Source organism: Moschus berezovskii, chromosome 17 (assembly GCF_049115385.1).
Source record: "Moschus berezovskii isolate FMDL1 chromosome 17, NW_MosBer_1.0, whole genome shotgun sequence".
Classification (NCBI taxonomy): domain Eukaryota; kingdom Metazoa; phylum Chordata; class Mammalia; order Artiodactyla; family Moschidae; genus Moschus; species Moschus berezovskii.
In genome coordinates, this window is record NC_142476.1 from 48,002,104 (window position 1) to 48,019,539 (window position 17,436).

Below are 17,436 nucleotides of genomic sequence, written 5' to 3' on the forward strand. Positions count from 1 at the left end.
GCCCAGTTTGGCTCCTAGGCCTGCCCACCCCACTGCCTGGAGATGCAGAAGGAAAGGCCTATTTTTTTTTTTTATTTTCAGCTGTGCTGGGTCTTCGTTGCTGTGAGGGCTTTCTCTAGTTGCAGTGAGCAGGGGCTACTCTCTAGTTGCAGTGCTGCTTGGGCTTTTCGTTGCGATGGTTTCTCTTGGTGCAGAACACAGGTTCGAGGGCATTGTGGGCTTCAGTAGCTGCGACTCTAGAGCACAGGCTCAACAGTTGTGTTGCACAGGCTTAGTTTCTCTGCAGGATGTGGGAGCTTCCTGGATTAGGGATCAAACCTGTGTCTCCTGCACTGGCAGGTGGATTCTTTACCACTGAGCCCGGGCCTTTTTTTTTTTTTTAATACTTATTTGTTTGGCTGCACCAGGTCTTAGTTGTGGCCTGTGGGATCTAGCTCCTTGTCTAGGAATTGGACCTGGGCCCCCTGCATTGGGAGCATGGAGTCTTAGCCAGTGGACCACAGACAAGTCCCAGGAAAGGCCTGCTTTCAAGCAGCAGACCAGTTGTCACTCAAAGGAGAGTCCTCCTGCACCTCTCCCTCCCCCAATTTTTAATGGCACCTCCCATTAAGGAAGCATTACCTTGCAGTTCAGCATTTTCAAATTCTCCCCTTTTTGGTTCCCAGGACCCAGGAACCATGCAGGTGGTGGGTGAAAACATTTCTGAACTGGGCACTTCCTGACTTGAGATGTACATCCTTGACCTCACAGACCCAAAGTCCATTCACCACCCGTGAACTGGACACAGAACCAGGCTCTGGGGCTCCGGGTGGGCATCTCTTGGAGAACTAGGAGCTGACCCTGGCTGTGCATGTTCAAATCGGCCACCAGGTGGTTGCTCGTCTTGGAAATGTGGATGTGGGCACGTGGCCTTGTCCAGTTCCTTGTCCTTCTGCTCCCATAAATAGTGCCAGCTTCACTTCCTGATTCCTGAGCCATACTCCGTGCAGATGGAGCCGGATACAGACCCTACAGCCCCGCACTCCCCTGCCTGGGCAAAAGGACTGAGGTTGGGAAGGCCTTCTGGGTCCTGGGAGTGACCAACCAGAATCTGTGGGACAGATGTTTTTCCTGGCATGATGTCCACATCCGTCTCTGGAGCCTTGCGCTCGGTCTCTACAATCAGACCAGGACCCCGGGCATCATAGTCTTGCCTCCTGCAAAATCTGCAGTGGTTGGGGTGGGGGTGAGGATGACCTGCTGTTCAGAAACATTTCTTCCTGAGGGTGTTGATGAGCTGACTTGATACCCATTTAGCCAAGAGGTGGGGATGGGAGCTCCCTCTCAGCCCTTCCCACGGCCCTGCAGGCTCTCCATCATAGTCAGTGGCTTTTGAAGCTTTCTCAAGTGCCTTCAGACATGAGGGGAAGCCCCTCTGGGGCTGAGCCACATCCTTGAAGGAGGCAGTGCTGGAGGAGGGTGGAGGAGAGTTTCTGAGTGCAGGCATGCGTGCTCAGTTGCTTAGTCATGTCTGATTCTTTGCAACCCCATGAACTGTAGCCCACCGGGCTCCTCTGTCCTTGGGATTCTCCAGGCAAGAATACTGGAGAGGGTTGTCATTTCCTTCTCCACGTGACCTTCCTGACCCTGGGATTGAAGCTGTGTCTTCAACATCTCCTGCATGGGCAGGTGGATTCTTTACCACTGCGCCTCCTGGGAAGCCCTCTGAGTGGAGGAGAGGAGCCCCATTCTCCACTCAAAGGCGCGGAGGACCACTCGCTCCTCATCCTGGCATTGCTGGCCTTCAGGAGCTCAGCCAATGGGACTGGGGAGCGTCTGGTCCAAACCCCTTGTCTTTCATCTGGGGAAGCTGAGGCCTGGGGGAAGGGAGCCATTTGCTTGAGGTCAGGCTGCTATGCAGGTGAAGGTGAGGGCCCAGGTCTGGGGTCACCGAGGCAGGTCCAGTGAAGGAGACCAGGTCTCTGCAGGCCAGCAGGTGGGATGATTCCATCCCGACCCACCAGGAGTCTGTGGGATCCTTGACCCAAACAGATGGAACATCATTTAGTTAATACTTCTTCTTCCAGGAAAGGCCCCGTTTCAAAGCTTTCCATGAAAAACATCTACCACTTCCATCCTGTCTCCTGGGCTTCCCTGGTGCCTCAGACAGTAAAGAATCTGCCTACAATGTGGGAGACCTGGTTCACTTCCTGAGTTGGGAAGATCCGCTGGAGGAGGGCATGGCTACCCACTACAGTATTCTTGCCTGGAGAATCCCATGGACGGAGGAGCCATCCAGGGTGGCTGCATGGGGTCTCAAGGAGTCAGACATGACCGAGCAACTGACACTACTGCGACTGTCCTGTCTCCTGGGGCTGCCCAGGGCAGACAAAGAGCCGCTGTTTGTCTTCTTTCAAAGCCTGGAATTTCATAAATGCCCTGTCAAGCCTGAGATGTATTCTTTTTTTAAATAACAGCTTTACTGTGATGTAATTCACATGCCATGCAATTCATCCATTAAATTGCACCGTGCGGTGACCTCTAGCTTACTAACAGCTGTGTAGCCACTGGTGTGGTTCATCTTAGAACACTTTCATCATCACCAAAGGGCACCCCTACTCAGGCATTCCCTGTTTCCCCAAAAACCACCAGCCTTAGGATTTGGTCTTCAATCGCTGAATTTTTATTTATTTATTTATATTTTTGGCCACACAGTGCACGGTTTGCCGGATCTTAGTTTCCTGACCAGGGATTGATCCAAAGCCCTCGGCAGCATAAGCACCAAGTCTTAACCACTAGTATCTGATGTATGTGAAAGTAACTCACATCAACTCTTTGCAACCCCATGGATTATACAGTCCATGACATTCTCCAGGCCAGCATATTGCAGTGGGTAGCCTTTCCCTTCTCCAGGGGATCTTCCCAACCTGGGGATCAAACCCAGGTCTCCCGCATTGCAGGTGGATTCTTTACCAGCAGAGCCACAAGGGAAGCCCGAGAATACTGGAGTGGGTAGCCTATCCCTTCTCCAGTGGATCTTCCCAACCCAGGAATCGAACTGGACCACCAGGGAATTCCCAATGATTGAATTTTTAAATATTCTTTTTTTAATATTCTGAGACACACTGGTGAATATTAAAGAACTTTCATCCACTTTTTAATTGGTGGAATGGGATCTCAAGGGAAATGCTGGGGGTTTTCTCAGTTTTTGGGGTTGACCTTTTATTTTGTTCACAAGGAAGTTTGGGGAGACTATGGACGAGGTCACAGATCCACTCACTTCAGCTCTTTGTGTGTTCAGGATCCCGTGGTGGGGGGGACCCTGAGCCATTCCTGTGTGCTCACCTGTACCTGGCTTCACGGATGAGAGCAAGGAGTCAGCCAGGCATGGGGGGAGGGGAGATGAGCAGAGCAGCCTCTGGGGCCTTGGAGGGCATGACTTTCTGGTTCCTTCTGGAGCAGATCTGAAATGCAGGCTGTGTGGAGCCTCTCTTGCAGGAAGCTAGGTCTTGGGCCCTCCCAGGGACATGAGGGCAGAGGTGCCCTTGCAGGTGCTGCCAGAAGCCCCCTGGGATCCAGGTTCTTGATGCAGCTCTACCATGAACTGGGCCCCGACTGCAGGGGTTTGGATCCCAGCCGGTAATCCTGGCGCTTTGGTCCCCTCTGCACCTGAGTGCCCTCAGCTGTACAATGGAGAGGAGAACCATTGAGCAGCCGGGTTAACACAGAGTGATTCTCCTCCGGAAAGGCCGAGTCGGCTCTGAGCCTGGATGCAGGCAGGGGAGAGGCCATGAAGAGGGCCTCTAGTTCAGGACCTAACCCTGATCCTAACCCTTGCTCCTTGTCCTGCCAGTGGTGTTGCCCTGGGCAAGTTATTTGGACTCTATCCCTCAGTTTCCTCATCAGTAAAATGGGGGTGATGATCATGGTATGTATCTCCCTGTGATTATTAAATCATTCATAACAGACCATCATGGGGATTAAATGAGGGCTTACATAGGGCTTCCCTGGTGGCTCAGAGGTTAACGCGACTGCCTCCAATGCGGGAGACCCGGGTTCGATCCCTGGGTCGGGAAGATCCCCTGGAGAAGGAAATGGTAACCCACTCCAGTATTCTTGCCTGGAGAATCCCATGGATGGAGAAGCCTGGTAGGCTACAGTCCACAGGGCCGCAAAGAGTCGGACACGACTGAGCGACTGAACAGAACAGAACAGTACAAGGGGCCCTGGCCCAGTGAGTTTTCTGTGTTAGCAATTAATAACTCACTTAAAAGGTAAAATGAGACAGAAATCAAACCAATATTGTAAAGCAATAATCAATCAATTAAAAATAAATATTTTTTTTTTAAAAAAAGGTAAAATGAGGGGAACCTTTGGTGGTCCAGAGGTTAGGACCCCACGCTTTCACTACCGAGGGTCCAGGTTCCATCCCCAGTTGGAGAACTAAGATCCCATAGGCCACTATGCATGGCCAGAAAAAAATAGTAACAGGAGTTAATTTGTAGTCATCTGGGTATTAAAACTAGTATCAAGACTTCCATGGTGGTCCAGTGGCAAAGAGTCTGAGTTCTCAATGCACAGGGCCTGAGTTTGATCAACCAAGACCCTGTGCAGCCAAATAAATAGATCAATAAACATTTTTTTAAAAAAGTCTAGTATGTTTAAAAAACAGTGATGCTGTTGCTGTTGTTGGTGGTGTTTGCTCTCAAACCACCCGGAGCCGGACTAACAGGCTTCCTCTCTCTCCTTCTATCTGCAGCGGAGCCCTTACCGCTCATGGATCTCTGCCGTCGCTCGGTGCGCCTGGCCCTGGGGAAGGGGCGCCTGGGTGAGATCCACGCGCTGCCACTGCCCGCCTCCCTCAAGGCCTACCTCCTCTACCAGTGATGCTCCGCCTAGGACCGCCAGCACAACCATCCCCCCGGTGCCAACTCACTGAGCCACCACAGCGCCACGAGCCTTGGACCGGCGTCCGAGGTGTGGGAGGAAGTCCCGACTTCCTTTTCATCCTCCCTGGCTGCCCAGCCGGACACAGACGGCTTTGGATACGGGCCCTTCTGCTCCCCTTCTGGACCTTGGCAGAAGTCCCCCGCATGCCGGATCACAGCCCCTCCTTGGAAAAAACACAGCGGATAAACTGCTGCCCTGAGCTCTGATCTGCTCTTGGGGTGGCCTGGGTGCTCCCCCCACCTGCCGGGACCCCCCGGGGCAAGAACAGATCCCAAGGGTGCTAAGAGGTGCTTAGATGAGGGCCAGCGGGCACCCAGCAGGGCAGCCACAGCTGACGAAGCTCAGGATGTCAGAAGCTCACCATGGCCACCGAGGCAGAAACCAAAATGGGACCTTCCCTAGGCGCATGAGCACCCAGCATCAGTCCTGGCTGCCGGTGCCTCCATACCCTGTATTTATTCTTTTAACAGTAACAAAAGCCATTTATTTATTCCATTTAGAAAGGACACTTTGTTCAGGTCACTTCTCTCTGGAGTGTTCTGTTGTTTTTCTTCCACCTGCCCCTTCCTGGGATATGTGTGCCTCACCTGGTCCTTTCGCTGGGTAATGTTTGTGATGTGTCCCCATGTGTGCACAGGGGGACCTCTGTGCGGGCCCCTTGATCTACAGTTTCCAGGGGGCTCTGCTCCTGAGTGCCCGAGCGGGCCCCTGAAAGGGCACCACACGTGCAATAATGAGTGTCTTAGGGACCTGTCTGCAAGGGCGGTGGCAGCTCCCTGCATCACCCCAGACAGCCACTTGTCACTCAGGCTCATCCATTTTTGCACGTGGTTTTATTTTTTTAGTCTTCTGTGGGGTTTTTTGGTGTGGGTTTGGTTTCGTTTTCGCTTTCCTACCTGAGATTTGCCATGTGAATACTCGGAAGCTCTGGATTTCCCTGTCGAGGACCTGCCGAAACAAGACAGGAGGATGAATGGGTCTGAGAGGCCAGGGGCAGGGCAGGGTGGGGGAGACCAGAGCAGAATTGTGTGTCCTCGAAGCCAGTGCCTGTCTCCGCTTGGTGCCCCTGTCTGGGCTCTGGGCTGAAGTGGAACAGCCTCAGTTCATCACGGTGCCCCAGAGCCGTGGGGTGAGGCAGGATGGGGTGGGGCGGGCAGCCTGCAGCGGGGGGAAGCACCCTCCCTTGCACAACTCCCCCACGTAGCAGACCCCAGCACCTGCCACCAAGTCACCTTTTCTTATGTCTTGAAGTCCACCCTCTTAGAATCTGCCTTCTGTTCATTTCTGTACAGGTACAATAGATGACTTTATTTGTTTAAAATGTTTAATATATATGCATATATATTTGTCTGTAAAAATTATGTTTTAAACAGCTGCTGTAGGGTACCTCTTAAAAAAAAAAAGTCTCCCAGTGGAGTATATTTTTTAAAGCACAAAATTGGTGCCAAGACTGGGTGAGGAATGTAAATTTCCCCTTGCTATTCGGAGGTTTGTTTTTCCCCCAGTGGGTGGGAGGAACCGAACCTGAGACGTTTAAAGACTGTCCTCAGTCCTGTTTCAGGGTGGGCCATGTTCTGATGAATGTTACTCATGAGAGGGTCTCATTAGACAGATCCCAGCCTTATCGCCTTGACCCAGTCGTCTCCCACAGACGCTGGACAACCCCCCGGGCTCCTTGTAATCTCTCTGCACCCCCAACACCCCAGCTCCCCGAACCTCAGCCCCATCTGTCTTTCCTGTCAGCCCAGAGCCTTGTGGCCTGTACAGTTTTGAAACTCCTGTTCTATTTTATGATGGTTGATAATAGTCAGTAACCTAATAAAGGAAAGTTTATTAAAATACAAAGGCAATTTGGAGCCCCTCTGTGAGCTCTGTGCTGTGCTGTGCTTAGTCGCTTCAGCCGTATCCGAACCTTTGCGACCCCATGGACTGTAGCCTGCCAGGCTCCTCTGTCCATGGGATTCTCCAGGTGAGAATACTGGAGTGGGTTTCCATGCCCTCTTCCAGGGGATCTTCCCAAACTTTGATCTTTAGGGGAAGGGAAAGGGCATGTCGAACCCCTCCCGGGTCCATGGTTTTCAACAACAGATAATGGGGTGACCCCCCCAGAGCCCTTGGTGGAGGGTGGAGTGCCAACAGGGGTCCCAGATGGAGGAGGAGAATCCCAGAGGGATGATCCTAGAACATCCCCATCCTTTTCAGAAATTCTTGAGCCTGTAGCTCAGAGTTAGGGACTCGCTGAGCTAGTAGAAAGGATTCTGCACATCAGCAAGGACCCTTGGCTCATTGTTGAGTTGACTGTTGGCTTTTCAGAGTCCAAGCACTGGGCATTCAGCTAAAGGAGCTGGTCCTTCACCCGTCTTTGCATCCCCAGTGCCAAGCGCACAGGAAGGCTGAATGAGCCCATTCTGCTAGCTGCTCTCTGCTCCGCACCCCAGCGGAGAAGACAGGAAGTTCTGGCTTAGAGGACTGGTGACTGATAAAGTGAAGAGTTGAGAAGTTTTCTAGATAGGACCACACATCAAGACTAGTTTCCAAAGAATTAACAAGAGTGCATTCCGCTCCCTGTGTGTGTGCATGTGAGCTCAGTCACTCAATCGTGTCCGACTCTTGGCGACCCCATGGACTGTAGCCTGCCAGGCTCCTCTGTCCATGGGAATTCCCAGACAAGAATACTGGAGTGGGTTGCCATTTCTCCTCCAGGGGATCTTCTCAACCCAGGGATCGAACTCGTGTCTCCTCTGTCTCCTGCATCGGCAGGCGGATTCTTTACCACTGAGCCACCAGGGAAGCCCTCAGCTCCCTGTGGGCACTTTTCATTATAAAGGCATGTTGGGATCTGCTAGTGCTGGGCAAACTGCCCTAGTCTGAGGCCCAAGATCCCTGGGACCAAGGGCCCCTGCTGCTTTCTCTGAGAACCTCCTGGCCAGCTTTCCTGAGACCACTTGCATCAGAACCAGCTGAGGGGCGTCAATTAAGATGCTTGTCTCTGGACCCTGCCTGAGATGGATAGAATGGACCTTTCTGGGACCAAGTCCAGGGATGAGTGACTCCCTCCACCTCCCCAGGTGACCTTCTGTGAGAGTTTGGAGACCACTGGTGGTGACTAGGTCAACTCTATTCCTGGAAAAGTTTCAAGGTAAAGGGAAATCCTTTCAGTGTGTGACTGTGTTGGACCAGCAAGAAGCTTGTGGCCTCCTGAGTCAGACCTTGGTTCCAGTGTTTCTCTGACCCTCATGAGCTGTGTGATTCTGGTGAGCCTCTGCAGTTGCGTCACCATGGTCCCCATCTCTGAGGAGGGTAGCAAGAGTGACAGAAGTCTTTAATTTTTTAAAAAATATATTTAAAAGATTATTTATTTTTGTTTTCACTAGGTCTTTCTCTGGCAGCAGTGATCAGGGGCTTCTCTAGTTGTGATGCATGGGCTTCTCATTGCAGTGGCATCTCTTGTTGTGGAGCATGGGCTCTAGGCACAGGGGCTTCAGTAGTTGTTTCACATGGGCTCAGTGGTTGTGGAGCACGGGCTTTGCTGCCCTACAGCATGTGGAGATCTTCCCAGACCAGGAATTGAATCTGTGTCCCTTGCATCCGCAGGCAGATTCCTAACCACTGTACCACCAGGGAAGTCCTATGACATAAGGCTCTAGAACAGAGCCAGACACATCAGCAAGTGTGTAAACACATGCTTTCATAGCTCTTGCACCTCTGGAAAATGACAATTCCCAGACTGGAATTGGTCTCTGAGAATGGACCAAACATTTCTCATCCAACTTCCTGAGAGATATGCTTTCTTCCCAGGTAAAGTCTTCAAAGATCAAGGTGGGTGTTGGGAGAAGGGACCCCTAGATGCCTTCCCCAGATGCAGCTGGAGGAAAGGGGTGGGCTGAACTTATTTTTAGGTTGGAGTTCATGTCTGGGTTGCCACTCCAACTTGCTTAGAAGGAGATGGCAGCAGGAGGAGAAGGGTCAGGGGGTGTAGAGGGGATGGGGGTGGGTGGCAGACACAGAGGGAAAATAAGGGCCTTTGTGTTACCCGGAGACTTCTGGGGAGCAGGGTTTCATGTTGAAGGGAGCGGTCTTAATAAAACCATGGTGCAGACTGGCCCATGTGGTTGTAATTAATACCCTGCCTTCAAGCAGGTAGCAGGCTCTCGGGCTTGGCCATAGATGGGAAGAGCCCCCTCCTCCCTCCACCGTCCATCTCCTGCACATGACTCCCCACCCGCCCTCCATCCTGCTCCTCCTCGGTGGCGAGATGAGGAATGTGGATTTACTGAACCATAAAGTATGCCGGGGGAGCTGGGGAGGGGGCCGAAGACAGAGCAATTAGTTCATGCTCCAGTCCAGACACCCAAACATGGTTGGAGGCCAGCTGCAAGGAATATTTGAAATAAATGAGCTGCCTGGGGCCAGGAGTTTGCTGTGTTTTCTGTGCGGGGCCATGGCAACCAGGGAGGAAATCATGAGCTAGGGATTGGACTCTAGAATCAACAAATGATGTCCTGGCTGAGCAAGACCGGAGGAAGCCGCTCAGGGCTCTCCGAGGGCTTCTCGGGGTTCAGCTGCCGACGGGCAAGACTGCTCGAGTGTACTCCTAGTGGACTTGGTGGATTCCTGTCCCAGCTTCAACCCTGCCATCCATGGGGTTCTGCTCTGACTTTTTCTTTCTTTCAAGAAAAGAGAAAGCTCACACCTCCCTGGAACCTTTCTTCCTAGTCTGGAGAACAGCTGCTGGTCTGATAATGCTATTCCTGGGCTGAAGGGATGTTCCCACTAAGAAAGCCTAGGTCAAGGGTGGCTGGCTGCATGGAAGGTGGCAGTGACCTTGCTCTGGGGTCTGTCTTCTCACCCAGCTCAGCAGCAGCCTCCTCTGTGACTACTTTATAGGTACAAAAGGCAAAGGCCCCATGAATCCCTTCCCTGACTCTTCTGAGGGTGGACCTCACAGCCATCCCTAAGAATGTGTCTTATAGAAGTACAGGAATAACAGGACCTAGTCTAGGGCCCTTAACTTGAAGTTCAAATACCTCCTGCTTTTGAATCATCTGGTGACCTCAAGGAAAAAGCAAAATCTCAGAAATGTTGATGCCACAGGTGGGATCTGGGAATCTGCCTCTCGAATCACCTGTAGCTGATTGAGAGACACTGTCCTCTGAGACCCATGCAAACCCCCCTGGTCCTCTTTTCCTTCAGAGACCTGCAAGGAGCTGTGATCCAGAGGAGCTTGGTGAGCACTGAGTGGAAGGTTCCATGGGAATCAGCTCCACCTACTCTGAAGTGCAAGCAACAGCCCCAGAGAGCTGGGGCTGCGAAGCCAGCATCCTGCCCAGGCACAGAGGTGCTTGTCTTGGAGGAGTGAACAGGATGGGTCCAAGGGGAAACCTCAGGCCTGAACTTTGGCTTCGCCTGGGAAACCAGCCCTGTGAAAGCTGAACCAGGAGCTGACAGGCGCCATGACTCAAGCACCCACTATCAGGGCCGGTCACTCCACAGATGCTCTCGGCTACTTCCCACGACCTCGGTGCCCACCCAGGACCACGTGCCCCCATCTCCTCATGGCATAAGGAGCATGGGTTCCACTCCCCCTCACACCTGCACCCCGAGGCCCCACCTGTTGAAAGATTTTCATCCCAAGCCCATTTAGGAAATAGCTTCCAGACGATTTCTGTTAAGCAAAGTGGCCATCAGGCTGCTGATAGCTTCAGGTAGAGAAACTTCAGGCTCCAAGTAGATAACATCACCTTCCTGCTGGTCCATGTGTTGACAGGGGAAGGGCCCAGACTCCAGAGCCAGGACAGCCCAGGATTGATGCCCAGCTCCCCTCCTCACCACCTGTAGGGGAACAAGAGCCCCAGGAGCTTTGCTATCTCCATCTGTGAAGTAAGAGCCATGCCTTCCTGCTGAGGAAGTCCACTGAGACACTGTGCGCTTAGGGCAGGGTACATGAGGGTAGCTGGTACCAGGCATTCCTGCCTCACCACTTTCCAACTGGTTCTTTTTAAAAATTAAGCTGAGGACTTCTCTGGAAGTCCAGTGGTTAGGAATCCACCTGTCAATGCAGGGGACACAGGTTCAATGCCTGGTCTGGGAAGACCCACATGCCTCAGAGCAACTAAGCCTATTGTTGTTGTTCAATTGCTCAGTCGTGTCCGACTCTTTTTGACCCTGTGGACTGCAGCATGCTAGGCTTTCCTATCTTTCACCATCTCCCAGAGCTTGTTCAAACTCATGTCCATCGAGTTGGTGATGCCATCCAACCACTTCGTCCTCTGTCGTCCCCTTCTCCTCCTGCCTTTAATCTTTCCCAGCATCAGGATCTTTTCTAATGAGTTGGCTCTTTGCATCAGGTGGCCCAAGTATAGGAGATTCAGCTTCAGCATCAGTCCTTCCAATGAATATTCAAGCCCATGCCCCACAGCTACTGAACCTGTGCTCTAGAGCCCGGGTCACAACTGCTGAAGCCCATATGCCTAGAACCTGTTCTGCAGTAAGAGAAGCCACTGCAATGAGAAGTTTGTGCGCCGCAACTAGAAAGCAGCCCCTGCTCGCTGCAACTAGAGAAAAACCTATGCAGCAACGAGGACCCATCACTGCCAAAATAAATAAATAAATGATTTTTTAAAAGTAGGTTTGTAAAAACTTAAAGCACTGCCCAGCGCACAGTAAGTGATCAATAAAAGTCACTGATGTGATTATTCGCACACCACCAGGGGTGCCCAGATACCCTTGTCTGGGCTCCAGTGGCACAGACAAGACGAACGAGACTTTCCCGGGAGGGCATCATTCAAGGCAGTTGGCTGGGCCTGGGAGCTTCTTTCCTTCTGGATGGAAATAAGGTCACTTTTCTAAAAATCAGTCTCCTTGTCAGGGCGGCAGAGTACCCAGCAGTTAAGAGCTGCATGGCCCGGCTCAGTCTGTCTGACCCCCAGTATCCACACTGTTTTCGTTTCTGATTTCTGCCGCAGTGAGCTACCAGACCGTGGGTGGTTTCAAACAGCACACGTTTATTGTCTTACAGTTCTGGAAGTCAGAAGTCCAAACTCCAGGTGTGGACAGAGCCCTACTCCTTCTGGAGGCTCTCATGGAGGGAAATCCTTTCTGCCTCTTCCAGCTTCTGGTGGCTCCAGTCTTTCCCGGCTGATGGCCACATCCCTCCCACCTCTGCCCCCGTCATCAAGTGACCTTCTCCCCCTGTGTCTCCATGTCTGTATTGTAAGGACAATTGTCACTGGGTTTAGAGCCCACCTGAATTATTCAGGATCCTTAACGCAATGGCACCTAAGACCCTTTTTCCAAGTAGGGTCACACTGACAGCTTCCAGGGTTGGAACAAAGACCTGTCTTTCTAAGGGCCATCATTCAACCCTCTACACACATCCCTAGAATGGAGTTCATAAGATACACACTCATAGGATGCCCATAAAGATTTATGAAACAAACAATAAAGGTGGAAAATATAGCCCAGTGCCAGACTGGGGTGGGTGTGGTGGGTACTGCCACAAGGTGAGAATTCCCAGAGTTAGCAGCTACAGCCCCACAGCCCTCCTGCCCCAGCTCTGATGGCCTATCCCACAAGAGCAGGTTGACTGTGGAACTGATGGATGGTGGGCACCTAGGCTGAGCGTGGAAGCCCCGAGGCCAGGCTCAGGCCAGGATGTGGAGAGAACTCGGAATTTGACTATGGACAGAGGACGTGGCCCCCTTTCCCTCTGATCAGCTCCAGTGAGCCGGTGGTGTGGTCTGGAAAGGAATGGGCTTTGCTCAGGTGTCATCAGAAACTGAGGCTGGGCCAGGGACAGGAAGCCCCAGTGCCCCATGCCCTGTGGACTCTCACTGCCCACCTCCCCATCTTTCTCTGGGACAGAGGGAGGCACTCCCACCCTGTAGCCTCTGCAGCCACACAAGGAAATGGAATGCGAACCCTGGGCTATTTAAAGAGCACGAGAGCCGGGGGCACGGCTGGGACCCAGCCAGGCAGGGAGCCTCAGGTCAGCCTGGGGCTCCTCTTTGCACATGGCTTGATTTACGGGAGGGCTGCGAGCAGCTCCAACTTCAGACACAGAACTATTTGAAGCAGCTGCCAGATGTTGTGTCTGAGCTGGGTTTTTACAAGTTGCTTACTGGTTAGCAGCCTGCCTCCCGCTGGAGTTCATCTTGCCCCAGCGGGTTCAGGGCCCTGGCACTGGCCCACGACAGGCCTTTGTGCAGCAGCCTTGCTGCTCCCTCCCGCCCAACCCAGGCCTGCTCTGCCATGAGTGAGCCAGGCTGGGAGGCTGATTCCCAGAGCATCCAACCTGGCTGGGGTGGCAGCATGGCCCTGACTTCAAGGTGTCTCGAAGGCACCGGAAGCTTGTGGAATGTTCCCCTGGAATGCTGTTCAGTCGCTAAGTTGTGTCCAACTCTGCAAGACCCCATGGACTACACACGCCAGGCATTTACATTCTCCCCTGTATCCCGGAGTTTGCTCAAATTCATGTCCATTGAGTCAGTGATTCTATCTAATCATCTCATCCTCTGTCACCCCTTTTGCCTTCAGTCTTTCCCAGCATCAGAGTCTTTTTCAACAAGTTGGCTCTTCACATCAGGTGGCCAGAGTATTGGGGCTTCAGCTTCAGCATCAGTCTTTTCAGTGATAGGCAGGGTCTAAAACCAACCTTGAGACCCTATGGACAACTCTGCAATGAATGCCCCTTGGAACAGGCCTTACCTGCCAGGGCTGTCCCCAGGAGGTGTGGACCCAGACCTCACCCTTTCTTCCCAGCTCTTCCATCCTGGTCCCACTTTGGCCACCTGATACCAGCCTCTTCAAATGGAGCATGGAAAACCACAGGGGCCCAGAGCTGAGACCACAGTTCATTTGGGGGTTGGGGGTGGTTCTGGAAGGTTCCTAAACCTCTGGAAATTCCAGTGAACCAGGGAAGTTGCAGGGAGGCACCAGTAAGACCAATCTTTGGATTGAGGCCACCGTGTCAGGTCAGAGGCCAACCTTGTCAAGTGGGCTAAGATGTCCCAGTGCGAGACTATTGGGGTCCACAGAACTCGGGCTTGGGGGGTTGCTTCTCAGCCCCTCTCCACTCCAAGGAGGCCTGTGGGGAGAGTCACATGACTCAAGTGTTCTCTTCCTGAGGCCACTTGGAATGACTGCTCAGAAGCTTGCTCTGGGGCAGAGCAGGCAACCAGGGGAAAGGGTGGGGACAAGGGGTGGGGTGCTGAGGAGCCGGGAGGGAGGGAGGTTGTGCAATTAATCTTGTTGCATGTGAAAGCACACTTGTGTCCATCCAGGAATCCCGAAGGCCACCAAAGTGGACACAGTGTTCAGTCCACTCCTGAAAGTGCCAGCAATGTTTTGTCCACTGAGCAAGAGAACATCCACGGCTAGCGCCTGCGTCTGGCTCTCCCTTAAATGAAATGCCTCTGGGGGCCGCACTGGGAGGAGCTGGGTGGGGCAGGGGTGGGGGCAGCTCACCAGGCCCTGGGGGGGGCCTGCCTCCCCTCCCCACCCCCCACCCCCGTACAAGGAGAGGCTCCCCAGACTGCCGGTTCTAGCAGCCCTCAGGGACCCACCTCCGAAACACCCTTTCCCAGCCCTGCTTGCTTTTAATTTCTGAATCTTCCAGAGAACTTGAAAGAGAGATGGCAACCAGGGCACCTTCTCCCCAAGAGCCCAGGTTCCCTGTGGCAGAATTTAGGAAGTCCCCAGGCCCACCCCCTGCAGGATGAGGCCCGCAACAGTCAAAAGAAGCTCAAAGAAACCCAGGAAAGGTGGCGCAAAGGCTCAAATTTGGGGCTTAGATTTAGAATATCAATTACCAAGAAAATAAAGTCTGTCACTGCTTCCATTTGCCATGAACTGATGCGACTGGATGCCATGATCTTAGTTTTTTGAATGCTGAGTTTTAAGCCAGCTTTTTCACTCTCATCTTTCACTTTCATCAAAAGGCTCTTTAGTTCCTCTTCGTTTTCTGCCATAAGGGTGGTGTCATCTGCATATCTGAGGTTACTGATATTTCTCCCAGCAATATTGATTGATTCCAGATTTTCTTGGGCTCCAAAATCACTGTGGACAGTGACTGCAGCCATGAAATTAAAAGATGCTTGCTCTTTGGAAGAAAAGCTATGACCAACCTAGACAGCATATTAAAAAGCAGAGACATTACTTTGTCGATAAAAGTCCATATTGTTAAAGCTATTGTTTTTCCAGCAGTCATGTATGGATGTGAGAGTTGGACCAAAAAGACAGCTGAGCACCGAAGAATTGATGCTTTTGAACTGTGGTGTTGGAGGAGACTCTTGAGAGTGCCTTGGACTGCAAGGAGATTAAACCAGTCAATCCTAAAGGAAATCAACCTTGAATATTCATTGGAAGGGCTGATGCTGAAGCTGAAGCTCCAATACTTTTGGCCACAAAGATTGAAGGCAGGAGGAAAAGGGGGCGACAGAGGATGAGATGGTTAGATGGCATCATGGACTCAATGGACATGAGTTTGAGCAAATTCCATGACAGGGAAGCCTGGCATGCTGCAGTCCACAGGGTTGCAAAGAGTCAGACATGATTTAACAACTGAACAACAACTGACCAAGTTCATGGTGTTGCAAAGATCAAATAAGGCCTCAGCATGGGCAAAGCCTTGAGAAGTTACAAAGCCCGAGCTTGCCCAAGATCTTTTTATCATATCTGTTTGTGAGAAAGTGAGAAAGATAAGCATCTGACAGAAGCCTGCTGCTCCCAGAAAGCACCTGTCCTTCAGGTACTATGGCTCCTTCTTATGCAGCCAGGAGCCATCCCTGGAAGTTGAGGATCCCCTCTGAGTATCCCCCACCCCCAGTTTCCTAGAAGGGTGAGTGGGGGATGAGCTGAAGTAGCAGTCCGCACAGACTCACCTCTGGAGGACAGGCCCTAGAGGTCATCCTGGCCACCTAGGAGGGAGACAAGCAACCTCTCCCTGCAGGAGACCCCATGGGAATTTGGAGAAGAGGCACACAGCTCCTGTTGTCCCATTAGGCAAGCACATCTTGATCCCTTGTCTGTGTCAGACAGGTGGGGACCCCAGGGACTCAGACTCAGAAAACCAGACTTCTGAACAGGAAGTTCAGTGGGAAGACACAAACTAGCACAAGTGGGAGGACACAAACTAGCACAAGTGGGAGATGGGGCGCTGCACCCAAGTGATACAGATTGAGGAGCGACAGACTTTACCAGGGGATCAGGCCATGGATGCCCTAGCAGGGTTTTGAAGGATGAATAGGAGTTTTCCAGAGGGAAGAAAAGTGAGTCTATTTGTTTAGGTTCCTCTGTAAAATAAGGATGGTGATAGGACCTGCCTTGTTGAGGGGCTATTTTTAAGGTACAGGGAACAAGCTCTTTTTAAAGTATAGTGTCTGGGCACAAACAGAGTGCCATTTAAGGGCTGAGTGTGTGCTGTCGCTTCAACCATGTACGACCCTGCAACTCTATGGACTGTGGCCTACTGGGCTCCTCTGTCCCTGGGATTCTCCAGCAAGAATACTGGCGTGGGTTACCATTTCCTTCTCTAGGGGATCTTCCTGACCCAGGAATCAAACCTACGTCTCCTGAGTCTCCTGCATTGGCGCTACCACTAGCGCCACCTGGGAAGCCTGATCACAATGTCTGCAAGTGACCAGAACACAATCCCAAGAGCTCGCTGTGCTCCAGTAGGTGCTCTCTGCACACATTAAAGCACGCGGTCCTACCGACAGCCCTCTGTGGCAGTGGATGCTCAGAGGAGCTCATTCAGTTAGCCAAGGTCACACAGCTGAAGCGGTGAGGGCAGAATTCAAAACCAGGCCTCCCTGGCACCAAACCCTGGTCTCTTGACCTCAGGCTCTGCCACCTTCCTCCAGCAGCCGAGAGCGTTCTGCTACCCTGCAGCTACACTCCATTCATTCAGCATGTGTCCAGCAAAGACACTGTGCTGGATGCTGTGTTGGGCCCTAAGTGTGGTTCCTGGGCACAGAGTGGACTCTTCCTGCCACAGGGATGAGAGAGTGGGCATCGTGTCTGTCTGGCTTGCTGCTTGATCTAGGCACATGGTACATTTCAGCAAACGCACATGGGGTTAACAAGAGAAGAGGTTAGGATGGCAGGCTCAGCTCATGATTTGAAGGGTCAGCAGGAGAAACCCTCAGGCTCTTTCTGAAGGTGAAAGAGAGGCAGTCAAGTCTTTTCTGACCACATAGGCCCCCAGTCTGGGGACTAGGCAGGGGGCCATATTAAGATGAGGACTTGACATCCAGAGGTCAAGACAGCATTTAAGGCAATGAAGGGAACTTGGGACTTTCCTGGTGGTCCAGTGGCTAAGAATCCATGCTCCCAAATGCAAGGGGCCCCGGGTTCTATCCCTGATCAGGGAATTAAGTCCTACAGGCTGCAACTGAGAGTTCACACGCTGCAAATGAAGATCCCGCGTGCCACAAGGAAGATGGAAGACTGTGAATGCTGCAACAAAGACCTAAAGCAACCAAATAAATTTTAAAAAGAAGAAGGGGA

At 52.1% G+C, this 17,436-nt stretch overlaps 1 protein-coding gene across 2 annotated transcripts in view; it reads left to right on the forward strand.

Annotated features, from left to right (window-relative positions):
- The window catches only part of SPSB1 (splA/ryanodine receptor domain and SOCS box containing 1), a 73,773-nt gene extending 64,436 nt beyond the window's left edge, over positions 1–9,337 (forward strand). The window contains exons 3-4 of one of the 2 annotated variants that reach the window (XR_016039623.1): positions 4,739–8,727; positions 9,070–9,337. Coding sequence is in view for 1 of the 2 variants with exons in the window: in XM_055419508.2 (XP_055275483.1) it covers positions 4,739–4,866 (128 nt within the window). In the remaining variant the exon portion in view is untranslated. Of the gene's footprint in view, positions 1–4,738; positions 8,728–9,069 lie in introns of those variants that run through there. The other variant, XM_055419508.2, reaches the window with a different exon arrangement.
- Positions 9,338–17,436: the final 8,099 nt, after the last annotated feature.